At 44.4% G+C, this 26,146-nt stretch overlaps 1 protein-coding gene across 3 annotated transcripts in view; it reads left to right on the forward strand.

The window, feature by feature from the left end:
* The window catches only part of DAAM (disheveled-associated activator of morphogenesis-like protein), a 306,234-nt gene that overhangs the window by 215,722 nt on the left and 64,366 nt on the right, over positions 1 to 26,146 (forward strand). The window contains exons 2-9 of one of the 3 annotated variants that reach the window (XR_010517804.1): positions 1,438 to 1,917; positions 18,819 to 19,376; positions 19,768 to 21,243; positions 21,348 to 21,502; positions 21,573 to 21,734; positions 21,800 to 22,360; positions 22,426 to 22,597; positions 22,675 to 23,228. Coding sequence is in view for 2 of the 3 variants with exons in the window: in XM_065226235.1 (XP_065082307.1) it covers positions 1,438 to 1,917; positions 18,819 to 19,376; positions 19,768 to 21,243; positions 21,348 to 21,502; positions 21,573 to 21,734; positions 21,800 to 22,360; positions 22,426 to 22,597; positions 22,675 to 23,016 (3,906 nt within the window). In the remaining variant the exon portion in view is untranslated. Of the gene's footprint in view, positions 1 to 1,437; positions 1,918 to 18,818; positions 19,377 to 19,767; positions 21,244 to 21,347; positions 21,503 to 21,572; positions 21,735 to 21,799; positions 22,361 to 22,425; positions 22,598 to 22,674; positions 24,677 to 26,146 lie in introns of those variants that run through there. The other 2 variants (XM_065226237.1, XM_065226235.1) reach the window with 2 other exon arrangements.

The raw sequence follows: 26,146 nt of genomic DNA on the forward strand, positions 1-26,146 counted from the left end.
TACCGTTGGTAGAACTTGAAGGCCTCGCTTCTTGTAATTATTGCATTGTTAATTAATCCACGGTGAGCTTACAGATTTTTGTCTGCCATTGAGTTGTAGCGATAGCTTCATACTATCTGAAGCACCTCGGATTTTTCCTTGATTGGGTAGATTACGGCAAAATGCAACCAGTCGTCAATGAACGACACGAGGTAACGCTATCCATCCGATCAATGGGGCCACACACATCCGAATCAACTCGCTCCAACGGATGTGTGGCACGTTCTCTGACACCGTCAAATGGTTCCCGACACTGCTTGGCCGTATCGCAAAAGCCAATTGAATTGAGCTTCTCCACAAAACCTGTAACCATTTGGTGCTTCACAAGATCGTTCAAAGCTTGTTGACTTGCATGGCCCAAGCGACGATGCCACAGTTTGCTCGTCTCGATCACGTTTTAGTACCGACATCAAATTTTAGGTGATTTTAGAACAGTTCTCCATCGTTCTGGGATTCCGCACGATCTTGACTTGTGAATAATACGTTGATTTCAGTCTGCGAGAGCGGGTTTTCTCGTAGATCCGGCAATAGCACTACGTTCTGTATGTGAAATTCAATTCCTTTGTTAGACATACCTTCACAACTAGGAGCAAGTCATTCTTGGCCACATCAATAATAAACAGATCGTTCAGTTTCCGTATGGACCGTAGATGGCTTGCATCATTTACCGAGTCTATGCATAAGTGGATCTTCTCAGTTTCAAGCTTCCTCTGGTCACCGCTTGCCATGAACGCGACTGCCTTGCTGCTCCATCAGGGACAGAGCGGATATGCTCCCATCATTTTGTTGAAGCAGACTTTGTTGAATATAAATCCCAAAGTTTGTTGTCGTGGAGTAATTTGAAATTAATTTCATGTGGCCGCTCCCCGGGCCGGAATGGAAACTTTGCAGCACAAACCCATTCCCATTAATTCTTGCTTTGCTGCTGATGTAGCCCAGGCACACAATATGCTAGGTCTCTAAATCCGCTAGCACGGAGTCCCCGACATAATCCAGTATATCCAGCAGACTGACTTGGACGTCGATTTCGGGATGGGAATCTGCAATCATACAAAAAATAACCTAAATAATATCGGTGCATCAAAAAACGCATTTTCATTTTCGTTCAATGACATTGCTATGAAAATTGACGTAACATTACATTATTCAACAAATCTCCTATATGTATCATCCATAATAATCATCACTAAAGATCACTATTTTGATCTTTTTTTTTCAATAATTTAGCATTTAAACTCTGGAATTCGAACTGGCTGTCATAAATTTATAACCATCGACTATTTCCCGCCACTAGTGACGCATAAATTTCACTTTGATTCTACTTTAAACTATCATACTGCATTTCTAAACATATAACCTAACTTCTAATGGATCCTTTCTTTTCCTTCTCCTCCACAGGGTATTCCAACCTGCCCGATTAATTTGACCACGCTCCGCACCCGGTTGCCGGACATTGGCAACTGGAACCTACCGCACATATGTAAGGAAGCCGTAACCAACAACAACAACAGCAGCAGCAACAACAATAACAACAACTGTTCGGCCAACATCGGTTCAGACGGAACGACCACCATCGGGAGTAACTATAGCAACAACCTCACGACGGCAGCAGCGGACTCCTTCTACCAGCCCCAATCGCTGGGGGCCCTGTCGACTGTGACGGCCTCCACGACCGTCACCAGTTGCGGCACGTTGGGGGACAGCACGTCACCTGGCACGGGGACTACGACAACGCAGCAACCATTGCCGCAGCACTACTTCAGCCAGGTTGCCTTCCAGCAACAGCAACAACATCAGACTAATCTGCACAAGTTCTACAAAGCCCACAAAAAGATGCCGGGCTTCCGCGGCCGGAGAGGCTGGTGCGGGTGTTTGCAGGTTAGTTTTTGGAATCCATTTTACGTACAATTTGTTTAACCACTTCGTAATTTCACGGCCACACATCTGACGATCTACTTAAGGGACGAAGTTCAAAATGAATCTACATGTCTGCTGCTCACCTTCACTTTCACCTTAAACCGTTTGTTTATGAAATTCAACGACGCAGAACGTGACAGTTACGATACACGCTATTCCAAAACTACCCAAATTTACTAACCCAAACCCAGATAGGCTAAAACTGAACCTACCCAAAAATGGGGAAACTATGTTGAGAGTGACATGTTGACAAATGAACAAAGTCGATCGAATTCAAGTCGATGTTGTTCATTTGTCAACTTGTCGATCCCAACATAGTTTACCCGTTTTGGGTAGGTTCAGTTTTGACCGATCTGGGTGGATTCAACCCAAATTTGGGTAGTTTTGAAACAGGTTCAAACTTTTTTCCAAACAAGCTAAGTTTTTTACACCTTAATTCATACATAATATGATTGCCGAAGCCCCTAATTACTCTGGAATAGCATTCACTAGTGACGTGCGAATAAAATGGGATTCGTCATCGATTATGTCACACGCATACCAAGCATTCTCACAAGGTTTCTCTTCGACCGTCCACAAAGTGGTCTCTCTTTTCTCGCACTAAATTATGATCATTGACGCCACGATCGTCGCCATCGACGTCGTCTTTCAAGGCAAATTAGCAACGCATAAACATTCTTCGCGTACCACCGACCGACCTGGACCTTCTTGGACCGACTTCGCATTTGCATCTCTTTTCACTCAGTAAGTAATTGCCGGCAAGTAGGGGTATCTTTAAAAAAAATGCGAAGGTTGTTCCCGGAATGGTGGAGAAGCAAAACAAAACAAAAAATCGCAGCAGGCCGTTCGGTAACATGTTTTACAGGGGTGTTAAAAAGCCGTGTGCCATGTACGGATCCAAGCAGGCCATCGCATCGTCTGGGAAATTACACAATATTCGCGTCTGCTGTTGATGAAGGTTCCATCCAAGCAGGAGGCTCTTTTGTTGTCACATGATGGGATGCGAGTCTTGAACTTGAAAGTTCTCCTTCGAGTGCCACTGGGCGAGAATTCCAAAATGGTCATAAGGAAGCGCTCGGAAGTCTCGGTCAAGCGAGTGATAATGACTTCGGGCCTAATTTATGGATGATTCCTTGAGACATCCCAGCGAGGCGGTCATGGACTTTGTAGACATAATTAATGTCATGTCCCCATTTTTGGATGTTGGATTGTAATTAATTTTTCATAAACGTCGAATATGATTGTAATCAATTCAACTGGGTCTGGATCTCGATTGGCAAGGCAACTATCTAGCAGTAGGGTCACGAACTAGCAGTCCCCATGCAAGGCTTTTCCCGATGTGCCGGATGTATGTTTCCAATATCTGTACGCAGCCTTGCGCAAAAGCTCTTCATTTGGTGACTGATCCTTCGGCAAAAGCTTCCCAATCCTTGAACGATCGTTTACCACAGCAGCCGTATGTGTTCTGAAAATGATCGATCGTCTCGGTGGATTGTCCGCTTCTCAAAACTGTACGAACAATACCAGCGCTACCGTCACTTGGCAGATGATTGACGTCGCCACAAGGTGCAACCAACTGTGCACACTGTGCCGAAACACAACATGGCACACTGTTCGGCACGCTAGGGCTAACATTGCCACTTTGTTTACTCCATTGAGCTTCTCTCGCAAAATTCCAAGGAAAAATCTGAAAGTATTTTCTGCACCACGAATATCGTCAGAACCAACAAATCTCATGCGATTCGTAGCAAAACTCTCGGCGGCTGGTGGTTTCGTCCTATTCGTGAGGCCCGACAGAGTTTTTCCACATTATGATCTGTCTGTCTGTCTGTCTGTCTGTCTGTCTGTCTGTCTGTCTGTCTGTCTGTCTGTCTGTCTGTCTGTCTGTCTGTCTGTCTGTCTGTCTGTCTGTCTGTCTGTCTGTCTGTCTGTCTGTCTGTCTGTCTGTCTGTCTGTCTGTCTGTCTGTCTGTCTGTCTGTCTGTCTGTCTGTCTGTCTGTCTGTCTGTCTGTCTGTCTGTCTGTCTGTCTGTCTGTCTGTCTGTCTGTCTGTCTGTCTGTCTGTCTGTCTGTCTGTCTGTCTGTCTGTCTGTCTGTCTGTCTGTCTGTCTGTCTGTCTGTCTGTCTGTCTGTCTGTCTGTCTGTCTGTCTGTCTGTCTGTCTGTCTGTCTGTCTGTCTGTCTGTCTGTCTGTCTGTCTGTCTGTCTGTCTGTCTGTCTGTCTGTCTGTCTGTCTGTCTGTCTGTCTGTCTGTCTGTCTGTCTGTCTGTCTGTCTGTCTGTCTGTCTGTCTGTCTGTCTGTCTGTCTGTCTGTCTGTCTGTCTGTCTGTCTGTCTGTCTGTCTGTCTGTCTGTCTGTCTGTCTGTCTGTCTGTCTGTCTGTCTGTCTGTCTGTCTGTCTGTCTGTCTGTCTGTCTGTCTGTCTGTCTGTCTGTCTGTCTGTCTGTCTGTCTGTCTGTCTGTCTGTCTGTCTGTCTGTCTGTCTGTCTGTCTGTCTGTCTGTCTGTCTGTCTGTCTGTCTGTCTGTCTGTCTGTCTGTCTGTCTGTCTGTCTGTCTGTCTGTCTGTCTGTCTGTCTGTCTGTCTGTCTGTCTGTCTGTCTGTCTGTCTGTCTGTCTGTCTGTCTGTCTGTCTGTCTGTCTGTCTGTCTGTCTGTCTGTCTGTCTGTCTGTCTGTCTGTCTGTCTGTCTGTCTGTCTGTCTGTCTGTCTGTCTGTCTGTCTGTCTGTCTGTCTGTCTGTCTGTCTGTCTGTCTGTCTGTCTGTCTGTCTGTCTGTCTGTCTGTCTGTCTGTCTGTCTGTCTGTCTGTCTGTCTGTCTGTCTGTCTGTCTGTCTGTCTGTCTGTCTGTCTGTCTGTCTGTCTGTCTGTCTGTCTGTCTGTCTGTCTGTCTGTCTGTCTGTCTGTCTGTCTGTCTGTCTGTCTGTCTGTCTGTCTGTCTGTCTGTCTGTCTGTCTGTCTGTCTGTCTGTCTGTCTGTCTGTCTGTCTGTCTGTCTGTCTGTCTGTCTGTCTGTCTGTCTGTCTGTCTGTCTGTCTGTCTGTCTGTCTGTCTGTCTGTCTGTCTGTCTGTCTGTCTGTCTGTCTGTCTGTCTGTCTGTCTGTCTGTCTGTCTGTCTGTCTGTCTGTCTGTCTGTCTGTCTGTCTGTCTGTCTGTCTGTCTGTCTGTCTGTCTGTCTGTCTGTCTGTCTGTCTGTCTGTCTGTCTGTCTGTCTGTCTGTCTGTCTGTCTGTCTGTCTGTCTGTCTGTCTGTCTGTCTGTCTGTCTGTCTGTCTGTCTGTCTGTCTGTCTGTCTGTCTGTCTGTCTGTCTGTCTGTCTGTCTGTCTGTCTGTCTGTCTGTCTGTCTGTCTGTCTGTCTGTCTGTCTGTCTGTCTGTCTGTCTGTCTGTCTGTCTGTCTGTCTGTCTGTCTGTCTGTCTGTCTGTCTGTCTGTCTGTCTGTCTGTCTGTCTGTCTGTCTGTCTGTCTGTCTGTCTGTCTGTCTGTCTGTCTGTCTGTCTGTCTGCGGGTTTCCTTAAATATTCTTGCCAGTAATTGGTTTCAATTGAGCGTGGACTTCGATGGGGGATCCACAGGACTTTATAGGGATGTCCATAGAAGTCTCTGTACAGTCGATGCGTACATACATACATACATTTATTTGTACAACATCACATTTAAGATAAGACATAATCAACAATAGTACGCCACAATACTCGGTTTGCGGCTGCCGCACCCAATGCTCGCTAGATCACGCTCTACCTGGTCCGCCCATCGTGCTCTCTGCGCTCCACGCCTTCTTGTGCCAATCGGATCAGTAGCGAACACTAACTTTGCAGGGTAGCCGCATCCTTCCGGCTTTGGCCACCTTCTGGATGCTGGGTTCGCCGTAGAGTGCAGCGAGCTCGTGGTTCATTCTTCGCCGCCACTCACCGTTCTCCTGCACACCGCCGAATATCGTCCTTAGCACACGTCGCTCGAAAACTCCGAGTGCTTGCAGGTCCTCCTCGAGCATAGTCCATGTCTCGTGTCCATAGAGGACCGTTAGCGTTGTGTACATGGTACATTTGGTGCGGGGGTGAATCTTTTTTGACCGTAGTTTCTTCTGGAGCCCGTAGTAGGCACGACTTCCACTGATGATGCGCCTTCGTATTTCACGACTCACATTGTTGTCAGCCGTCAGTAAGGATCCAAGGTAAACAAATTCCTCCACTACCTCGAAAGTATCCCCGTCTATCGTGACATTACTTCCTAGACGAATCCTGTCATGTTCGATTCCGCCTACTAGCATGTAGGTACTTTGTTTTTGACGCACTTACCACCAGTCCGACCTTTGCTGCTTTGTGTTTCAGGCGGGTGTATAGTTCTGCCACCGTTCCAAATGTTCTTGCGATAATGTCCATGTCGACCGCAAAGCACACAAATTGACCGGATTTCGTGAAAATCGTGATACATGCCAGGTTCAGCACGATCAGCGAAGTTTGGATATTCGAAAGATTTGGTTGAACCATTCTTTGACAGATGAGGCGAACGAAATCAAAAAGTATACGCCTACTAATGGTTTAGGACTACTTTCCCACAGGTCGACTGCCCGCTAGACAACCCTGCAATTTCTGCATCCTTTCGTATATTTGTGTTGAGCGAACGTCTAACGACATTTCAACTACCGAACGTGTAAACAACATTTATCAAAATAAAATCCTTTCTCTTTCGCACCCATAAAGTAGCCGTGTATAATTTCCATTTCGTTTCGATTGTCCGTTCGTCGTACCTACCTACCTACCAATATGAGAAGATTTTTCTTGAGATGATTACAGATTCGATCGGATATAAACTACTGGAACCTAATAATTCAGGCTCAGCAGTTGATCGCTCGATTGACTGCCGATCGAGGGCCAATGATGTAAAAAACGGGGGACCCTATTTACTTCGATCATAAACGTACGACCCGGAGAGAGAGAGTGCCATTAATCAATGGATTTTGCCGGTAGGCCTATGCTGCTCTCGGTCCTCTGCTCCGCGAAATGCTCCATTCGATCATGTGGAGAAGGTGAGAAACGGACCTCGTGTGCTAGACTTAGACCAAACGGTGGTGCTCTGGTGGTGAATGAAATGGACTTATGTGTAGCTAATAACACGGTGTCTTGTCTTGCCTTCTTGATCGATGTTGGGCGATGGGAATCAGAGATTGATTTGTAATCTGCCGCCTGCTGGTGCGACTGGCTTCCGTCACATATTAGATATATGCGGTGCTAGATCGGTCGAATGATCGGATCGCCGAGTGCCGTGAAGATGGTGATTGATGTGGAGGTTTTTTGATGAATTATTTTTGGATTACGTGAAGACGTACGGAGCACGATAGATGGAGGCTCCATGTTAAAGTATTTAGCTGCATTATGTAAAAACAAAAGTTTATCCCCAGGCTGGTTCAAATCATTGATTTTACTGCTAAATCAAAAATTGAGCTCATTTGGTTATGATCTCTTAATACAGCCGTTTGAAGTTTATATGGAAATTACTAAGTATGAGCATGACCATGATTGTTCGCCCTCAGTTGCTACTCTGCTATTTCCAGGTCAGTTGTAATTTAGCAGAGAACCAACAGATGATGCTTGGGACTAGCTATTATCCTCAATGCGTAAAAACTGGTCTCAAACTGTAGAAAATGTAATACCAGCGCCGGCCGTGTCCGAATGCACGTCAATTAAGGAATGGGTAGAAATTTAGTGACATGGTACTCATTTTTTTGGAAGCCGGGAAATCCTCTACACATCAACGAGAAATCACTGGGATGTTGGATAAAAGGGTTAGGTTTGCTGCATGGTTCGTTCTGGTAAACGGTACGCTGAATTGAAACGATGTGTTCAGGAAAGACAGCGACTAAAGACTCTTGAATGTGAATCGGCCTGTGATTAATCCCATGATCTTCTGCTCAGCAAGCAAAAACGGTCGCTCAATGGCCATCGAGCCTTTGATATCGAACCCCGGTACCGTCGACGACGACGACAAGTGTCACAAAACACACGACGAGCAAGCAATTCTCATTGCTTGCTCTAAAACTCTTTAATATGATGGGGCCACCAACTCTCCACTTGTGATTAGGTTGTTGCTATCCAGTTTTTTACGCTGCCTATAATTTAAATGATGCACACTTCGGATTCCCGTTGATTTTAAAAAAAAACGATAAGCAAAAATGCAGCAATGAATTTAATAAATAAAATTCCCATTTTTTCCCACTTTTACCGGGTACCGAATGTATTTATAAGGGTGTAATATAAACAACTAAATATACCGGCATGGCTGAATTCAGCAATTGAGCAAAACTATAAATTTTCAACAATGTTAAAATTCATGAGACTTAGATCGCAACTAATTGTCAAATTTAATTTTAGATAATTTTAAAAAGTTCAAAAATTGTTAGGTAATGTTTTAAAGTGATAGATTGAACTTATAAGTTCTTATATAAAACAATCAAATTTACGGAATAACATTTGACTCCGACGCGGACCTCGAAATTTTTCGAGAAAAATTTCTAGATTTTGAGGTAAAGCCAGTTGTCACATTCTTGATACTATCAAAATTTCAAACATTACGTTATTTTCAACATTTCAGATAAAAAATATGACTCTTGGGCTTGGACAAAATTTAAGAATTCTGACACAGAAAATTTGGATAAGAAGCCAAATCAGTTTTGAGGAGAATTCCAACAAAAAATCTTACTGAAATATAAGTTCCAGGTTATTTTGGGAAGTATTTCAATAAAATTGTAAGAAGAACTCCTCAAAGTAGTTCTGAATAGACTATTATGAGGATTATGATTAGAATTTCAGGGGATTCTAAAACAAGTCTGAAAGAATTTCGGGGAACTTTTTAAGGTATTTCGGAAGAGAATTCATGCGAGTCCTACGACAAGCATAATGGTGATATCCCATTAATACAAATGACAATCTAATAGTCAAATACGGCTGAACATTACTTTTTTTTTGCTTTATTAGAGTGACTTTCAGTCACTGGCTGGTTCGTCACTTAGACTGAATATTACTTAAATATCATAAAGTAAAAAAAATATATTTCTGAGGAGAGCTCTAATGGACTATCAATAATAATTTTATGAGAAAATATTTCCGAACAAATGCTGACACAACTTATTGAAGATAAGTTTTAAGGAAATTCCTAAGAAAACTTCAATGAATTTGCGAGAGAGCAGGAAATGTTGTAAATATTTCCAAATTTTCTTAAAATTTTCTGTGTTTAAGGAGATCTTCAAGAAATTTACTAAGGAAATTGTAAGAAAGGATCAAGAACGTTCCGAAGAGAATTTCAACAAAACTCCAAGAGATTCTCTCAGGAGCATTTGGAGAAAAATTTCAACGAAGTTCTGAGAAAAGTTGTCATGGAATTCCGAGGTGAAATCCACAGAACTTTTTTTTATGTTACTGTCTATATTCTAAAGGATATCCGGACTGATTCGAGATCAGGGCGTACATGCTTTTGAAAACAAACACGTCAATAGAACACATTCAGATAGAGGAATAATTTGGATTGATCTATTTATTTACAAAGCATGTACGCCATACTGATGATAAATTAGCTCCACAGCGCTCAAATGGTTCCAAATCGGGTCCTGATTAGCCTTCCAAAATTTAAACTCATTTGGTAGGACACTGACTTGGCACAAACCATTTGAAGTTTAAATAGAAATTACTTTGGGAAAATCATAATTTTGGTTCATATCTTTATCAAAATTCACCAGTCTCCTGATTTAAAAAATGATAACTGTGCTTGTAGAATTCTTTTCCGGCTACAACTTTGTTCGAAACCACTTTTCGATCAAATGTAAAGAACAAAAGTTATTAACGGTAATCATGGCTACTATGTCACTATGTGCCAAGTCAGTTTCCTACTAAATGAGTTCAAATTTTGGGAGGCTAATCGAGACCCGATTTGGAACCATTTGAGCACTGTGGAGCGCTGCTGGATCTTGAATTTGGATCTGCGACAGGTTCGAAGTCTTCACAATTTGTGTTTGAAAATTTCGCTCAAAATTTTACAGGCTTTTATTTGATTGTTCTCAAGCCTTTCCTTTAGAATTCTTCTAAAATAAATTTGAAATCCTCTCTGGAAATCCCTTGATTTTTTTTATAATGGTACATAAATTCTCTGTAGAACACTCCAAAAAAATCTTAAAATTCATCCCTCTTCGAATTTTAAATTCTTTCTAAGAATTCACTGGAGCTTAATTTTTTTTATATTCCGTGTAATCCCCCTTCCCTGCCAACACCATCTGGCAGGCAAAATTCTCCCGCCGAGAATTGTCTCCAAATTTTGCTCAGAATTATCTTGGAGTTCAATATCAATTATCAATAATTCTCTGCATGGAATTATCATTAACATTCTGTAGAAATTCCTTTTGAAATGCGTTTGGAATTATACTTGGAATATCCTTATAGATCTTCACATAATTATTTTGGAATTGTACCCTCAAAATTCGCGTTCCTTGGTATTTTTCAAGAATCCTGGAACCCTCTTCACTCTTGGAAGATCTGGTAAAAACTCTCCTAGAGGTTTTCCTAAAGCTCCCCAGAAAATATTCTCTGAAATACCTTGGTGGTTATCTGTAGAATTCATTCTAAAATCTACTCAAATTTGTTTTTGAAAAAAATCTACAATTCTCTTAATAGTCTGAAAATCTAGACCAGTCCAAGAGACTTGAAATCTTATTGTTTTCGAAGAGAGGACAAGGTATATTTTTCCAGATGTGTCCACTAAATTCGTGGGATTTTCCCGGTGACTTCAAATTCCAGTTCTGGTCACTCTGCATTTCACATTTGAAACACTTGTATTAAATCCCATTATATTTGTTTTGCCTTGAGCACATTTTGAGACCCAGCTCCGTAAGAAAATTATACCGCATAATATGCTTAACCAAAAGCTAATTAGTGGGCGGACTCCTCCGGTGGGAAATAGTAAAAATAACGCTTTCATCTCCAAAATTCTTTAAGTTAGTTCCATCTAAATTGTAATAGTCGCAACATTACCATACTAAAACTTTACTGTGAAGCTAATTTTACGAGCTAACCAAGTTTTCAATGAAGACCTAGAATAGCCACTCTATGCTGTCAAAGCAATGATTGTTGATTTGAATTGAAAAAATGGAGAACCAGGCTTAACTTTTCAAGCCAATGGAATTCAACTAAATTGATCAATGTCTAAACCCAGCTTAAGTCTTAATCATTCTTGCATTCACTCAAAAGCGCTCCAATGCGCTCGAGGCATTGATTTTTGTAGGACACAGCTGGATCGAGCAGACGCAGAATCTACTTGAAGGTTAAATTTTGTCAGACGCAATTAGGTATAACATCTATTAAGAGACGCACATTTCCATAAGCAGCTTAATTTTGCAACAACTAACAACGTCTAGCGTCTCTACGAAACTGAATTTTTATCTCCGGCGCTCTAAGCTTCAATAAACTCTACCAATTACGTTCAAATACGATCGTATCCTAGCGTACAGTTACACTAATGACGAGATGGCGGGTTAGTTCCCTTCACATGAATTTCAAAATGAAGTATCTGCTTTTTCAAACCATGATTTTAAACATCAATTTGTCGAAACGCTAAGCTCGCTCACGTAAACTAACACCACCACCATGTTAAGGATAGATTACCCTACCTGATGGTGGTATTCGTTTGTGTGGGCGAGATAACAGTTTTTAATCTTTGTTTGCAAAAGCAGATACGCCCTTTAGAAAATTCATGCTTGTTTTTAATCTATCTAGTGACTTGTCCACCGTGCGAGACCCTGATACTGGGACTGAAACTCATACACCCGAAAAACGACAGAGAATCCTAACAGCCCCACAATACTAAGGTCTTTTTTAAAAACACATCACACCTGTGCGAACAAAAGCCTGGTCCAGCACACCAAGCGAACAATAGATCACGCACAATCGAGGGCATACTGGGTAGCAAAAAGGAATCTGCTGTATGTGTGGCAATTACTAAGCGAGAAGTCTGCTTGAAGCTAGGTCCAGTGTTCAACCTGGCCAGCTATTCACACCGATATCCAGCAGTAGCAAATCTCAAGACGAACAACAAGGGCTGCAGCTTTCGAGAAGCAAAATGATGAAGGTCAAAAGAAAGGTCTACGAAGTCAATGAGAGCATTAAGGATAAACGCAACGTACACCATAAGATCAAGGCACTAGTGATGGACATTGAAGCCGGTATGACTGCTGCAGAACGGGAACAGCAAGCACTGAGGACAAGAGCCAAACATTTAGAAAAGAGCGACTACGGAGAAAGCAAAGTTTACTATGTAAACTGCGGCCTCTCGGTGGACAGAAAGGTTAGCGATGGCATGGGGCTCTCAGCAACACACTCCGTGCAGATCCTGAACTGCAGCAAACAGAGAAGAGCGCAGGAAAGTGCTTAGAGCTCCCGAATAGTGTTTCCATTTCGCGGCCATTTGTTGCTACCTGGGTATCGGGAAGTAGTTTATGACTCTTTCCGGGAACTCCTGGCAGCCTGGAAGATTTAATTCAATTTTCCCCGCGGGCCCCCGGTTTCTTCTGACTTCTTGACTTGGGAATTTATTCTAACTTCTCCCGGAGTTTTTTACGACTTCGTTTGGAAGGTTCTCCAGATTTCACCAGAAGATTGTTCTGACTTTTTCCAAAAAAAATTATTCTGATTTTTCCTGCAAGCTTCTTGTAGCTCTTGCAGGGTCTTCCAACTTCTTTCGGAAGGTTCTTCCAATTTTCTCTGAAAGTTTTCACCAAATTTTCCCGTGAAAATTTCTACCAAATTTCGGCGAAAGCTAGTTCCAATTTCTTCAAGAAGTTTCTTACGACTTCCATCTGAAGTTTTATCTGGTTTTCTGCTTCCGACATCCTCTGGAAGTTTTACCAGATTTCCCCCCACCAAGTTTCTTCTGACTCACTCCGGAAGATTCTTCCGGCATCTCCTGAAAACTTCTTATAAATTTCACCAAAAGTGGGTCAGGCAAGGGATAAGATTGTGTCATATTTTTTTTTCTTAGTGTGCCGCTGATGTGCCGACTGTACTTGTTAGTGAATCAAAAATATTCTGGTATGTTTGGCAACCCGATATTTCTGACAGTTCTAATGTTTCATTTGTGGACGGTGAACTATGAAACGGAACCGAAACCGCAAGAGACTGCCAAGAATTGCTTCGAAACTTTGCAGCAATTTCCACTGCTTGATGATGGAATTGTCGGAAGGCAGTAACCGTCGAGGAGGGTAGCAATAGGACTAAGAATAACAGTGTGAAAACTAGGTAACAGCTGCCAGGGAACCGGGGAAAGTAGTATCGTGAGATGATTGGCATTGTTGCTTCAGTTGGAAGAGATACTTCGGTAGTTATTACAAGCGATTGTGCGGAAAATTTTCACCTCGACTTCCGCTCTCACAAATTACGTTTTTGTGATAAAAGCACTAGTCGAAGGTGCCCCCGGAAAATGTGAACGGCTGATCGGATTGTATCATTGTACATTTACGTAGTCGACATTTGCATGTAATGCAATGTTTTATGTGGAGTTTCCTTTGCCATGCTACAGTATTGTGATCCTCTGCGAGCTGACCAATATGACTGGAATGTAAACAATGATACACACAGACACAGTGATAGTGCAGGGTTGCTAATTGTGTTGAAATGTCTGACCACGTTTTTTGCAGCTCCACTAAAACCCATTCCATTCCCATTCCATTCCCATTCCATTCCCATTCCATTCCCATTCCATTCCCATTCCATTCCCATTCCATTCCCATTCCATTCCCATTCCATTCCCATTCCATTCCCATTCTATTCCCATTCCATTCCCATTCCATTCCCATTCCATTCCCATTCCATTCCCATTCCATTCCCATTCCACTTCCCGGGACCACTCTGAAGCGACTACTTCGGGGGGTGGCTGTGCTCATGCACTTGTCGTACGCTCAGCGCTAGCTGGCGTTGCTAGTTCGCTGCTCTTCTCTCCATTTACGCTGCAGCTCCGACATAATCTGCGTGACTGCCCTGCTGACGGCATTCCAAGTGTCCTCCTCTCGACACATTTCATCGACGACATTCTCCACGTTAAGGACGGGCATCTCCGTTCGCACTGCCTCGAACCTTGGACAGTCGAATACCACGTGCTCCGGCGTTTCATCGACGTTGCCACACTCCGGACAGAGGGGTGACGCTGCGTGTCCGAACCGATACAGGTATTTCCTGAAGCAGCCGTGGCCAGACAGGAACTGCGTTAGGTGGAAATTGACTTCTCCGTGTTTTCTATTCACCCAGGTCGAAAGAATCGGTATTAGTCTATGTGTCCATCTACCGTACTCCGTCGTGTTCCACTCCTGTTGCCACTTAGCCAATGACTCCACTCTCACAACTTTCCGTACTCTTCCGGATTGTCTCAGGCTGTAGCACTCGCTGTCCTCCGCCAGGGTGATGCCGATTGGGATCATACCGGCATACTGCTTCCGACGAGATGGTTCTGTACGCACTCACGACTCGCATGGCCATGAGCCGGAACGTACTGCTAAGTTTCCTTTGGTTCTGCTTCGTTTCCAGCGCTGGAACCCAGGCTGGAACTCCATATCTCAGTATCGATGATGACACGCTGGCCAGAAGACGCCTCTTGCTACTGCTGGGACCAGCGTTGTTCGGCATGATTCTAACTATCGCGTTGATGGCCTTCGAAGCCTTCACACAGGCATATTCGACGTGGATGTTGAAGTTTATCCGGTCATCGATCATCACTCCCAGGTATTTTAACACACGCTTCGAGGCTATGGTGTGCTTCTTGACGTCGATCGTTATCACGGCGCAATATCGATCTCCTCTCCGCTTCTGTTTGGACACCTTCTCAGCTCTCTCGATCACTGTCCGAATTGCAGCCACCGTCGATCTCCCTTTCCGACAATCCGTGCTCACTCTCCGTGTATTTCGTCAGCCTGTTAAGGATGATCCTCTCCAAAAGTTTTCCGAGTGTATCCAGCAGGCATATACGCCTGTACGATGTTGGATCCCCCGGCGGTTTTCCTGGTTTCGGCAGCAACACTAGCTTCTGTATCTTCCACCTGTCAGGGAAGTGACCCTCGTTCAGGCATTTCTGCAGCACCATCCTGAACATGTCCTGGATTACAGGATCGCCGCTTTCAACGCTACGTTGGGGATTCCACCCGGACCGGGAGCTTTCTTCATCTTCAATCCTTTCGCCACTGCTAAAAGTTCCTCGTTGGTGACTTCGACGTTATCTCCCTCTCATTCTCCGTACGGTGTAGGTGGCCAGGTTGTTGGGTCGTGCTTCGGGAAAAGTCCTTCCACGATGACTTTCAGCTTCTCTGGGCACATTTCAGCGGGCATCGTTGGACCTCTGATCTTCGCCATCACGACTCGGTATGCGTCGCCCCAGGGGTTGGCATCAGCGTCTCGACACAGCTCCTTAAAACAGTTCGACTTGCTCTGCTTAATCTCTCGTTTAAGTGCGGCCCTGGCCGCTCGAAAAGCTTCTCTTCGTTCCTCTCTGTCTGCTTCCGTTCTTGCTCTCTGAACACGTCTTCTGGCTCTGAGACAACTAGCGCGGAGAGTGCTAAGTGCCTCGTTCCACCAGTAGACTGGACGCCGTCTGTTATTTGGCTCCAGTTTCCTCGGCATGGTCGTGTCACATGCTCTCACTAACGTTTCTGTCAGCTTGTCCGCATTTAGATCTGCGGGACTCCTGTCCACACGAAGTGCCTCAACGAACAGATCCTTGTCGAGAGCCTTCGTCTTCCACTTTTGGTCACAAGTTCTCGTCCTCCGTACTGCCACAGTATTCCGTTGGCCGATGCCATATCGTATCGCCTGATGATCGCTATGGGTATATCCTTCGCACACTCTCCAATCCATGTTTTCCATCAGCGACGGACTGCAGAAAGTAACGTCGATAATGGATTCCCGGCGATCTCTGCGAAAAGTGCTGCTGGTGCCTTTATTGGCCAGCATAACTTCCAGTTTTGCCAGAGCTTCCAGCAGACTGTGCCCTCTTGCATTGGAACATCTGCTTCCCCACTCCTCTGCCCAAGCATTGAATTCTCCTCCGATGACTACCGGTCGTCGTCCGATCAGCTCTTCGGTAAGTCCATCTAGCATCACATGGAACTTCTCCATCATCCATCTGGGGGGTGCGTAACATCTACACATGAAGATTCCGTTGATTTTGGCGATCACGAAACCTTCGTATGAGCTCGCAACCACTTCTTGAATGGGGTATCTGCCCATAACTTGTATAGCAGCCATGCCAGCTCTATCCGCCACCCAGTTGCCGACTGCCACAACAGTTGCTGAGCAATGTCGCAATGATTGAGATTTATTTGGGTTACCTCCATTACTGTTGGCCTGCCATCGCCTTTTTGTATGCTAGGCATTTGAAGCCTCCCGTCGTATGATCGTTACCGTCCTCTTTTTTGCAGAGCATACACCTCGGTTGCTTATGCAGCCTCTTGCAATATGGCCTTTCTCTCCGCATTTTCTGCACAGATCAGATCTGTCAGGGCCATTGCAGTTCCTCGCCTGGTGACCGAATCCCATGCACTTGAAGCATGTCTGACCACGTGTGCCAATTAAAGTGTCCAGGTGTGCCCAAATTGTGCCGAATCTGTTTTCGACTCACTGTGCGGAGTGACCAACCCCTTGGCTTCAAGCTTCTTCCGGCCACATCCTCTGACAGAACACTCCATTTGGTGAATTTTCACTTATATGTGATAGATAGAATTTTTCAAATAAACCTGCTATTCCACCAGATTTATTTCTGACAGACGAGGAATCTATTTTCATAAACACCTTCTCGAAAATCGACCGATCAACAACAGAGCAGGCAACAGAGGGATTTTCGAGCATGTTTATTTATTTTAGAAATGTAAAATTTAAGTGAAAATTCACCAATTTACACATTTTAACTATCGTTCAAAGAACACTATGTTGAGTGCAGGCATAAACTCGCGTAAGAGAGAAAATTAGATCCTTCCATCTACAAATTTGCTCTTTCCACGATGTCATGATGTCTTGATCAGGGATTGAAACTGATGTTGTTTTTTACTATACTCGCTTCATTGTGATGCGCGACAGTCTGTTTGTATTCGTACTCTCATGCTCTACCGTCGTCTCTCTTACCCAACACAAACGGTAGAACAACATTCGAGTAAAAAGAAAATTATCAAATAACTATGATATGACAATTTGGTCAATTTGGTGTAAATCAAACCATTTCTGATCAGAAATGTTATTACTAGGACATTGTTGCTTACTATTTTCAGAATTCACACAGGCACAACATCAGCAGCTCTTATTATCAGAAAAACTAAAATACATACATTCGTGATGGTCGTCGGCGACAGTGTCGTACGACAGAGCCTGTCATATGACATTTTAGTTTGGTACTGCTATTTGATATCTTGTTTTGCAAGTGTCGGAAGCAAAGGCAGTCGATGATCACAGAAAATGTGTCGACTACGGTGACCGCATACAAGACTGGTGTTGATTATATAAGCGACTATTGTGCCCATAACAATTGATTAAACACAAATTGATATGGTCAACACAGGGATCCAATTTGACAAATGATCGTTTTAAAGCACTAAATCTGAATCTCATGATTTATTACCTTCCACATGTTTCCTGATTTGAATGAATTCCTAATCCAACTTCAACCTATAACGATCTCCTTATAACCATAACACAACTCCGCCCTATAACCTCCTTTCGACAAATATAAACCGCAAACAGAATGCGGAAACGCAACTGACCGCCACCGCCGCGCCGTGCCGGTCGGCTGCCGTGCTACATTCTGCTGCGGGCCGTTCCAAAAAAAAAAAAACAGTTCACGATTTTTACGACCGGCCGAAAGAGGGGGAATCCCATACACCATCCATATCCACAATATACAATCTCTTGCCATTACCGAACTCATAAATTAGCCTAAATGCAGCCACTTATACGTTCGCACCAGAGGGGAAACCCTCTCGTATCTCTTGTACCTAGGTGGTAATATCTTCTATTCTGTTAGGGGTAGGTAGGTAGCAGTTAGTGAACGAGAAAAAAAAATGTTCAAAACTCCCATCAACACCATTCCGCGATCGGAGCCAATCAAATAAAATATCTTTGCAAAGCGAGCGTGTCAAGTTCAATAAATCATTCCTCCAAGCAAGCCATGATCGCTCGGTGTCCCGCGCTGTCAATCAAGATACGAGATCCTACTACCAGCCGGAGCCTACTAACAAATAACTGCTTGATCTGAATTTGCTCGCCTCTGCAATGGCCGAAGGGAAGTACCCACGTGTTTCGATACTTTCCAGCATGTTCAATCCGGTCGATTAGCATACTCTGCCCATAATCGCATAACTGTCCCGTGTGGATAGTAAATCAATCAAAGATGGGACAGATTTGCGATTATGGGCAAAATACCGGCCTGAGTGGCACATGCTGTTTAGCTGGCTAACTTCCTTGGTACCAAACATGCAAACAAACAAGCAAAGGATCGTTAACATGAATCGATCCTGCTAGGCTACTGCGCGGCTGCAACTGATATGATACCATCATCAATCATCGTTCGGAGATGATGCCAATTTCGCAAACGGGTGTAGATATTTATAGCGAATTGCTTCCGCCGATCGGGACAGGTTTTTGACATTTTCGATCGATCGTTACATAGTGGTTGTTTTGATCGCAGTAGACTGTAGGTTATGTTTTGAATCAAACTTCTAAATTTCTGGTGAAAAACCATGCAAAAGTTTTACAAACACGTTGCGAATTTAGTCCAGCATCAGCTGTTTGAAGTAACTTGATTTTAAGATAAATTGAACCAGACAATAACTTTGCTTTTTTTTCTCATTCAATCTTCCTACAGGATGACGAACCGCCCGAAATCTGCGTGGTGGAGGGAGTATTCTCCTTGCAGACGCTCACCCCCACCCAGCCGATGCCGACCGTCGACGAGCTGGACAGCAAGTTTGCCGAACTCGTCGAGGAACTCGATCTCACCGCACCAAACAAGGCAGCAATGCTCAGTCTGCCACCGCAGAAGAAATGGCAAATCTACTGCTCCCGCAAGAGCCCACTGGACGCCACCGATCCGAGTGGGGCTCCACTTCCCGGTGTCAACCTGCCGCCCACCCCCGAGCACTACATCGAACGACTGAAGGACATGGCCGTCCAACTCAAGGCTTCCTCGCCGGACGAATCTCCCTCGCACGAGTACAGCCCCAAAATCGAATCTCACACGGCCCTGTTCGATGCCCTCAAGACGGCCCTGCGCACCTCGGCGCACAGTTTCGTCATTCGGTTCATCGAGCTGCAGGGCCTGCCGGCACTGCTCGAACTGCTCCAGGCGTTGGACATCCGAGTGGCCAACAGTCCACTGCACACTAGTCTCATCGGTTGCATCAAGGCGTTGATGAACAATTCGGTAAGTGGTTGATACATAAGCAAGAGGTGCCTATACCTACACATGGGGCAAGATGAAACAGAACAATAATTGACAACTATACTGCCCTGTGCGGCATAACAGTCCCATTAGCATTTTTGGCGAAAATGAGAGTTATACATTGGATTGTATTGGCAAGTACCATCACTTTACAATGTACACGAAAAGTTTCCTACTTTGTTCAGAAAATGTCGCGAAAAATACCAAAACTAAGACGATCTTCCAAGGTTTGAGTTACCCGGTAAAAAAAAAAGATCTCAACCCTCAACCCTGTTTCATCTTGACCCTCGTCCCGGAGTAGTAGGGTAGGTACACCTCGCATGACCGTTTTTTTGTCCATAAATCGCTAACGCCCAGAAACCTCAATCCACAGACCGGTCGCTCGCACGTGCTAGCCCACCCCACCGGTATCGATACGATCGCGCGTTCCCTGGCGGCGGACAACATCAAGACGAAGATCGCCGCCCTGGAGATCCTCGGTGCCGTATGTCTCGTCCCCGGAGGCCACAAGAAGGTCCTGACGGCCATGCTCAACTTCCAGGAGTATGCCGCCGAGCGGGTCCGCTTCCAGGGGATCGTCAACGATCTGGACAAATCGACCGGAGCCTACCGGGACGATGTGAATCTCAAGACGGCCATCATGTCCTTCATCAACGCAGTGCTGAACTACGGACCCGGTCAGGAGAATCTCGAATTCCGGTTACACCTGAGGTACGAGTTCCTGATGCTGGGAATCCAACCGGTCATCGATAAACTGCGGAAGCACGAAAATGAGACGCTGAATCGGCACTTGGACTTTTTCGAAATGGTACGGAACGAGGACGAGAAAGAACTGGCCAGAAAGTTCAACCACGAACACGTAGACACCAAGAGTGCAACCGCAATGTTCGATCTGCTGAGGCGGAAGCTGAGCCACTCAACGGCTTACCCGCATCTCGTGAGTCTCCTGCAACACATGCTCCTGCTTCCACATACCGGTCCAAATGCCCAGCACTGGTTGATATTCGACCGAGTGGTTCAACAGATCGTCCTACAACAGGAGGAACGTCCTCCAAGCGAAATTGACCCCGACAGTCAGGACAAAACGTCCCAATCGTCGCTGAAACTCCAAGACCCGGACATCGCACCGCTCCAGATCGACGTTAGAAAAATAGTCAAACTTTTAGTCAAAGAAGAAGAACTGGTTGCCGCCCGAACCCGAGCCGAAGACCTCGAACGGGAAAATTCCGAAATCAATGCCAAGCTGGCCAAAAAGGAACAGGAACTGGACCTGCGAACCCAGGAAAAGGAAGATCTCGAAACCTCTCTGGCCCGCATGCGGGAACGACTGGAGAAGGAAAGCGCCAACCACTCGCAAGCCGTACAGCGAGCTATGAATGCCGAAATGCGAGTCGAAGATCTCCAGCATCGGTTCGTCAGTGAACAGCAGGAGCGAATCCGCCTGGAACGACTAGTCACCGAAGGAAGCATTCCGGACGATCAGAAAGTCGCCGGACTGCAGGGTTGCAACGGTCAAGTATCTCCTCCACCTCCGCCTCCTCCCTGCAAGCTACCACCTCCCCCGCCACCGATGATGGCCGCCCCACCACCTCCACCCGTACCCGGAAGTTTACCCAAGATCGCCAACCCGAACGTTCCGAACCAGCCGGCACCGCCGAAACTGGAAGCCCCGAAGAAGAACGTCCCCCAACCGGCCAACCCGCTCAAGAGCTTCAACTGGTCCAAACTTCCCGACAGCAAACTCCAGGGAACGGTTTGGAGCGAACTGGACGACACCAAGTGGTACAACAGCATCGAGCTGGAGTCTATCGATAAGCTCTTCTCCGCCTACCAGAAGAATGGCGTTGCGGTAAGTCTAAGGTTTTTTTTTCGGTTCGATTATCGCTTAGTTTTTTAAGTTCCATTTACCTCTTGAGTTCGATTCGTTTCTAAAACTGGCAACACCACCACCAGTATACGTTTCCATTCCAGAACGACGGTTCGATCGAGGATCTCCGCTTGATCGGGAAGAACAAGACGAAAATCCTATCGGTGATCGACGGTCGGCGGGCGCAGAACTGTACCATCCTGCTGAGCAAGCTCAAGATGAGCGACGAGGAAATTTCCAAGTAAGTATCACGACCGAGACATCGCTGTTCGGAAAATCTTACTCGAATTGTGACAATTTCCCCCCCCCAGAGCCATTCTATCGATGGATTCCAGTGAACAGCTGCCAATCGACATGGTCGAACAGCTACTGAAGTTCACCCCGTCGGCCGAGGAACGAGCCCTGCTGGACGAACATTCCGAGGACATCGATTCGCTGGCACGAGCCGATCGGTTCCTTTATGAAATTTCCAAGTAAGATGCAGCGAAAGATATTTCCACAGGGTCTTTAAAATTGCTTTCATCCCCCGTCCACACAGAATACCTCACTACGAGCAGCGTCTGAGGAGTTTGCACTACAAGAAGCGCTTCCTGGTGACCGTGAACGACCTTTCGCCGCGAATCGCCAGCGTTATGGAGGCATCCCGGGAGGTAGCCCGTTCGCGAAGACTCCGAAAGCTTCTCGAGCTGGTCTTGGCCCTGGGAAACTACATGAACCGCGGTGCACGGGGCAATGCTTCCGGTTTCCGGCTGGCATCGCTTAACCGATTGGCCGACACGAAGAGCAGTGCCGCCAAGGGCACGACCCTGCTGCACTATCTGGTGCAGATCATCGAGAAGAAGTTCAAGGACATTCTTTTCCTGGAGGAAGACCTACCGCACGTAAAGGAAGCATCCAAGGTTTCGCTCGGGGAAATGGACAAGGACATCACGATGCTGAGAGCCGGACTGGCCGAGGTTAATCGGGAGATTGAATTCCATCGGAGTAGCGGAGTACCGCAGCCAGGCGATCGGTTCCTGCCTGTGATGAGGGAATTCCACGCGCAGGCTTCCGTGCGCTTTGCCGAACTGGAAGATCAATTCCAGGACATGAAGACAAGGTAGGTTGATTGAGCACTCATCCACTCTGATGATTGACGACTGACGACAATGGTTACGATTTTAGGTTTGACCGGGCGGTGCGATTGTTCGGAGAGGACGGTGCCGTGGTGCAGCCGGATGAGTTCTTCGGCATCTTCGATGGATTCCTGACCGCACTGATGGAAGCCAAGCAGGACAATGAAAACTTCCGCCGGCGGCACGAGGAGGAAGAGAAACGAGCAAAGCAGGAAGCTGAGGTAAGTTGTTGTAGGCGCAAGTGGGTGGTGTCTGGGAGAAAAGCATAAACATTACAACATTCCCCTCTCCTCCGCAGCTCAAAAAGCGCACCATCGAGCGCAAGTCCAAGGAGGGCCTGCTGAATTCGGTCGCCAAGAACTTGGGCCTCAAGTCGTCCAAGAGTTCAAACGGGTCGTCGAACGGTGGCAGTCCGGTGGCCGGAGATGCCAGCAACAAAGGTGAGTTTGACGATTTGATTTCAGCCCTCCGGACGGGGGACGTGTTCGGCGAGGACATGGCCAAATTTAAGCGATCGCGCAAAACACGGCTGGGACCGGCCACCAACGGAGGCAACAACACTTCGCCGCCCCGGAGCCGCAACAGCATCAACCGCGAGGACAGCCGGGAACGGCCCGTCGTTACCAACCGGCGGCAGTAAGTTTCAATTTACGATTGTTAGCAGACAGTCACCTTTCGAACCAAAGGTGTGTTGAAAAATTGTGGACGTACTTTTAGAAGCGGTTTGTTTTTGATCAACTTTTTTTTTCGGGGAAATATTCCCAATTTTTTCTGTTATTTGTACACCTGTAAACGAGAAAGAGACCAAAAATTTGTGAGTAAAGCTCAAAGAAAAATGGATGATAAATATTTGTAAACAAAACAAACAAAAAAAGGCACCTTTGCTTTGTAGGTAAAGTCGAATATGTTCCGGTTATTCCAAATAGAGACTGTTTGAGCAGATTTGGAGGAAATCGCCGAAAAAAAGTATAATTAGATAAAAGATTATAACACGATAATGTTTAAATAAAGATTTTTGAGAATGTTTTACACAATCGCACGATACAGAATAATAATAACAAAAACAACAGCAACAATAAAGCTAAACGAAAATATACACCCAGATGGAAGCCAATCGTTTTTAAAGTAAGCTTAACTCTCGTCGATGTAGTTTATATAGGAACGTTATCCAGAGCAAGAAGAATGCTTACATAATCATCATCGTTACACTCCTGCACGTCATTTTCAATCATTTTAAGTTACCATTTTCCTGCTCGCGTTTCTTTTGCGCAGGCTCAATCGGCGGAACTTTACGGAGCCACGCTTGTATAAAATATGTTGATTGACTTTTGTTTTCGAATTGTAAAAATCTTCTCCTGTTTCTGTATTTATTCTATAAATCTCATTTCTTCGACTAAGCTATTATACGCGACAGCTGTTACCCCTAAGAAGTATTCTTTCTAGTGACGTTATATGCATATCTTCCCTGTGTTTTTTTAACCTAGAAACTTCTACACTCTCCAGTCCAAGCAATCGGTTGAGCTTTTTGAATCTTGCTTTGCGTAGAGGGATTTTCTGTATATAACCTAGAAATTGGTAATCGATAATCGATAAGACAAACTCACAAACGCTATAAGTATCACAGAAATGGCATCAACATAGTCCTTTTTGAAATTAAAGAAAAAAGTTAGATTAGCCAGATGTTTTTCCTGTTTTTAAATGAAATATTAAAAAGAAAAAGAGTAAATACCGTAGCCTAGCAAAATGACGGAACAAACGTTACAAGGACAGTGGTTTTAACATGCACTTTCATCATCTCATCTATGTGCTTACTTCTCTCATATAATAGCCTTCCCAGCTAGAAAGTTTAGAGATTTAAAAATTAAGAAGAATTTTAACAACAAATCCAAACTGCACACACACACACACACGCATTCATACAAACGCGATTAATCTAGATGTTCTCTGCTTAGCAACAAACCGTAAGAAGGAACAACAAATAGTCGAATCAATAGCATCAGCTTAGACTTCCATGAACTACAAAAAAAAAAACCTTGAAACCCATAAAAGGGCAGTTTCACAGAACAACAAGGCACGGGAAAATTGCAACTGAGTTTATCGTGGATGAAAAGATTGAGAGGAAAATGCCAACCATCGATTTTGACATGGATACAAACAACCCTATTATTACTTACTATTCTATATTATTATTATATATATTAGACTCGCGGATGGAAAAATTGATAATATATACAATTGCACCATGAGGACAAGTCAAACGCTGCAACATTGTCGGAAAAAGTATCGAATAATAATTCAAACGTGTGTTGGTTCTTTTAGATGACAAATTCCTGATAGTAAATGGGCCTTATTTCGGGTGTCACTACACGGTGATAAGGAAGTGATGCTCAGAATAAGAACCGTGGTTGCCGTACAAATCAAATGGGAATCACTTCATCGTGACGACAAGTGACAAGTTTTCACCGTGAAGTGACATCCGTAATAAGCCCCAATGTCCCGTTACCTTCGTTGTACCGTATGCGTGATAATGTTTGCACTATCGTTCAAATAAGGTTCCCGTTTCACCTGTGCATACAATGCTTTGGTTTTCTTTGCATGCGCGTAACCTATGCACTGAAACAAATCGACATGTACCGATTATTGGATCCATCTTATAACATAGCAATGTCAGCAGATTTATTCATTCTATGTGATGATTGATAGATTCCATTGGATTATCACTTAAAAACTATGACTGCGATATGGAATGATTTCTATTGTAATTTCACATGCTTAGTATAGTCACTATATTTATAGTCTGGCGGATAGGATTTCGATTTATCAAAAAGCGGAACAAATTCAATACATTGTAGATCAACTATTGAAAAGGTACTATCAACTTTTATAAACCAAACGTTGGTTATCCTTTCCTTGGCAATCGAACGTAAATTACCAGCATCATCGAATAGAGGAAACTTTCCCCAACCCAAAGATGGTGTTAGTTTGCGTAGGCGAGTCTTGAGTCACGAGAAAAGGGTTTCCGAAGTGCTGATGTGCTATTTTCTGTTGTTGGTCGTGATTTGCTCGATTGGTTCCAATATTTGACAGCTCAGTTGGTTCCCGAGATTCTATCCGCCAGACTATGAATATAGCGACTATAATGCTTAGTACTTGATAATACTTCGCTTCGAGCGTGGTTAGCGATAGATAAGATGTATATGAATATTGTCTGATATATTTCATGGTGGAAAACTGGTGATATGTAATGGGTGGGAACAGACATATATAAACTAATGGAAAATCATATAAGTTTGTACTATGAGAAAATTTAGTAAAATATACCTGTTTTCATGATGAATATTGCTCACTAAAAGATATATCTTATAAGATAATTATGTTTATTTTATTGGAGTTGCTTTTAACGATTTTTGACGTTTGTTGATATGACGTGTGTAAACAGACAGGTAGAAACTATTGGACAGTCATTTAACTTTGCAGTATAGAAAAACATGTATATCTCATTGTAATACCTTCCTTTGATTTTTGATCTATCCCAATCATTATATAGTCATGTAGATTTGCCTTTTAATAAATTCATCAGCAAACATTTGTTTTGGCATGGATGAATATCGCTCCCAATAAAATACATCTTACATGATTGTTCTTCATAAATTATTGAAACAATTTTCAACGATGTTATCGTACACTCATTAAAATGATTAGTCGAACTAAATATAGCTAACAACAATGATACTGTATTGAATAATCCTTGATTGCTAATGTTCCATAAG

The sequence above is a fragment of the Ochlerotatus camptorhynchus genome, unplaced genomic scaffold (assembly GCF_037179485.1).
Source record: "Ochlerotatus camptorhynchus isolate MF236.1 unplaced genomic scaffold, CSIRO-AGI_Acam_v1.1 ptg000247l, whole genome shotgun sequence".
In the NCBI taxonomy this organism is placed as follows: domain Eukaryota; kingdom Metazoa; phylum Arthropoda; class Insecta; order Diptera; family Culicidae; genus Ochlerotatus; species Ochlerotatus camptorhynchus.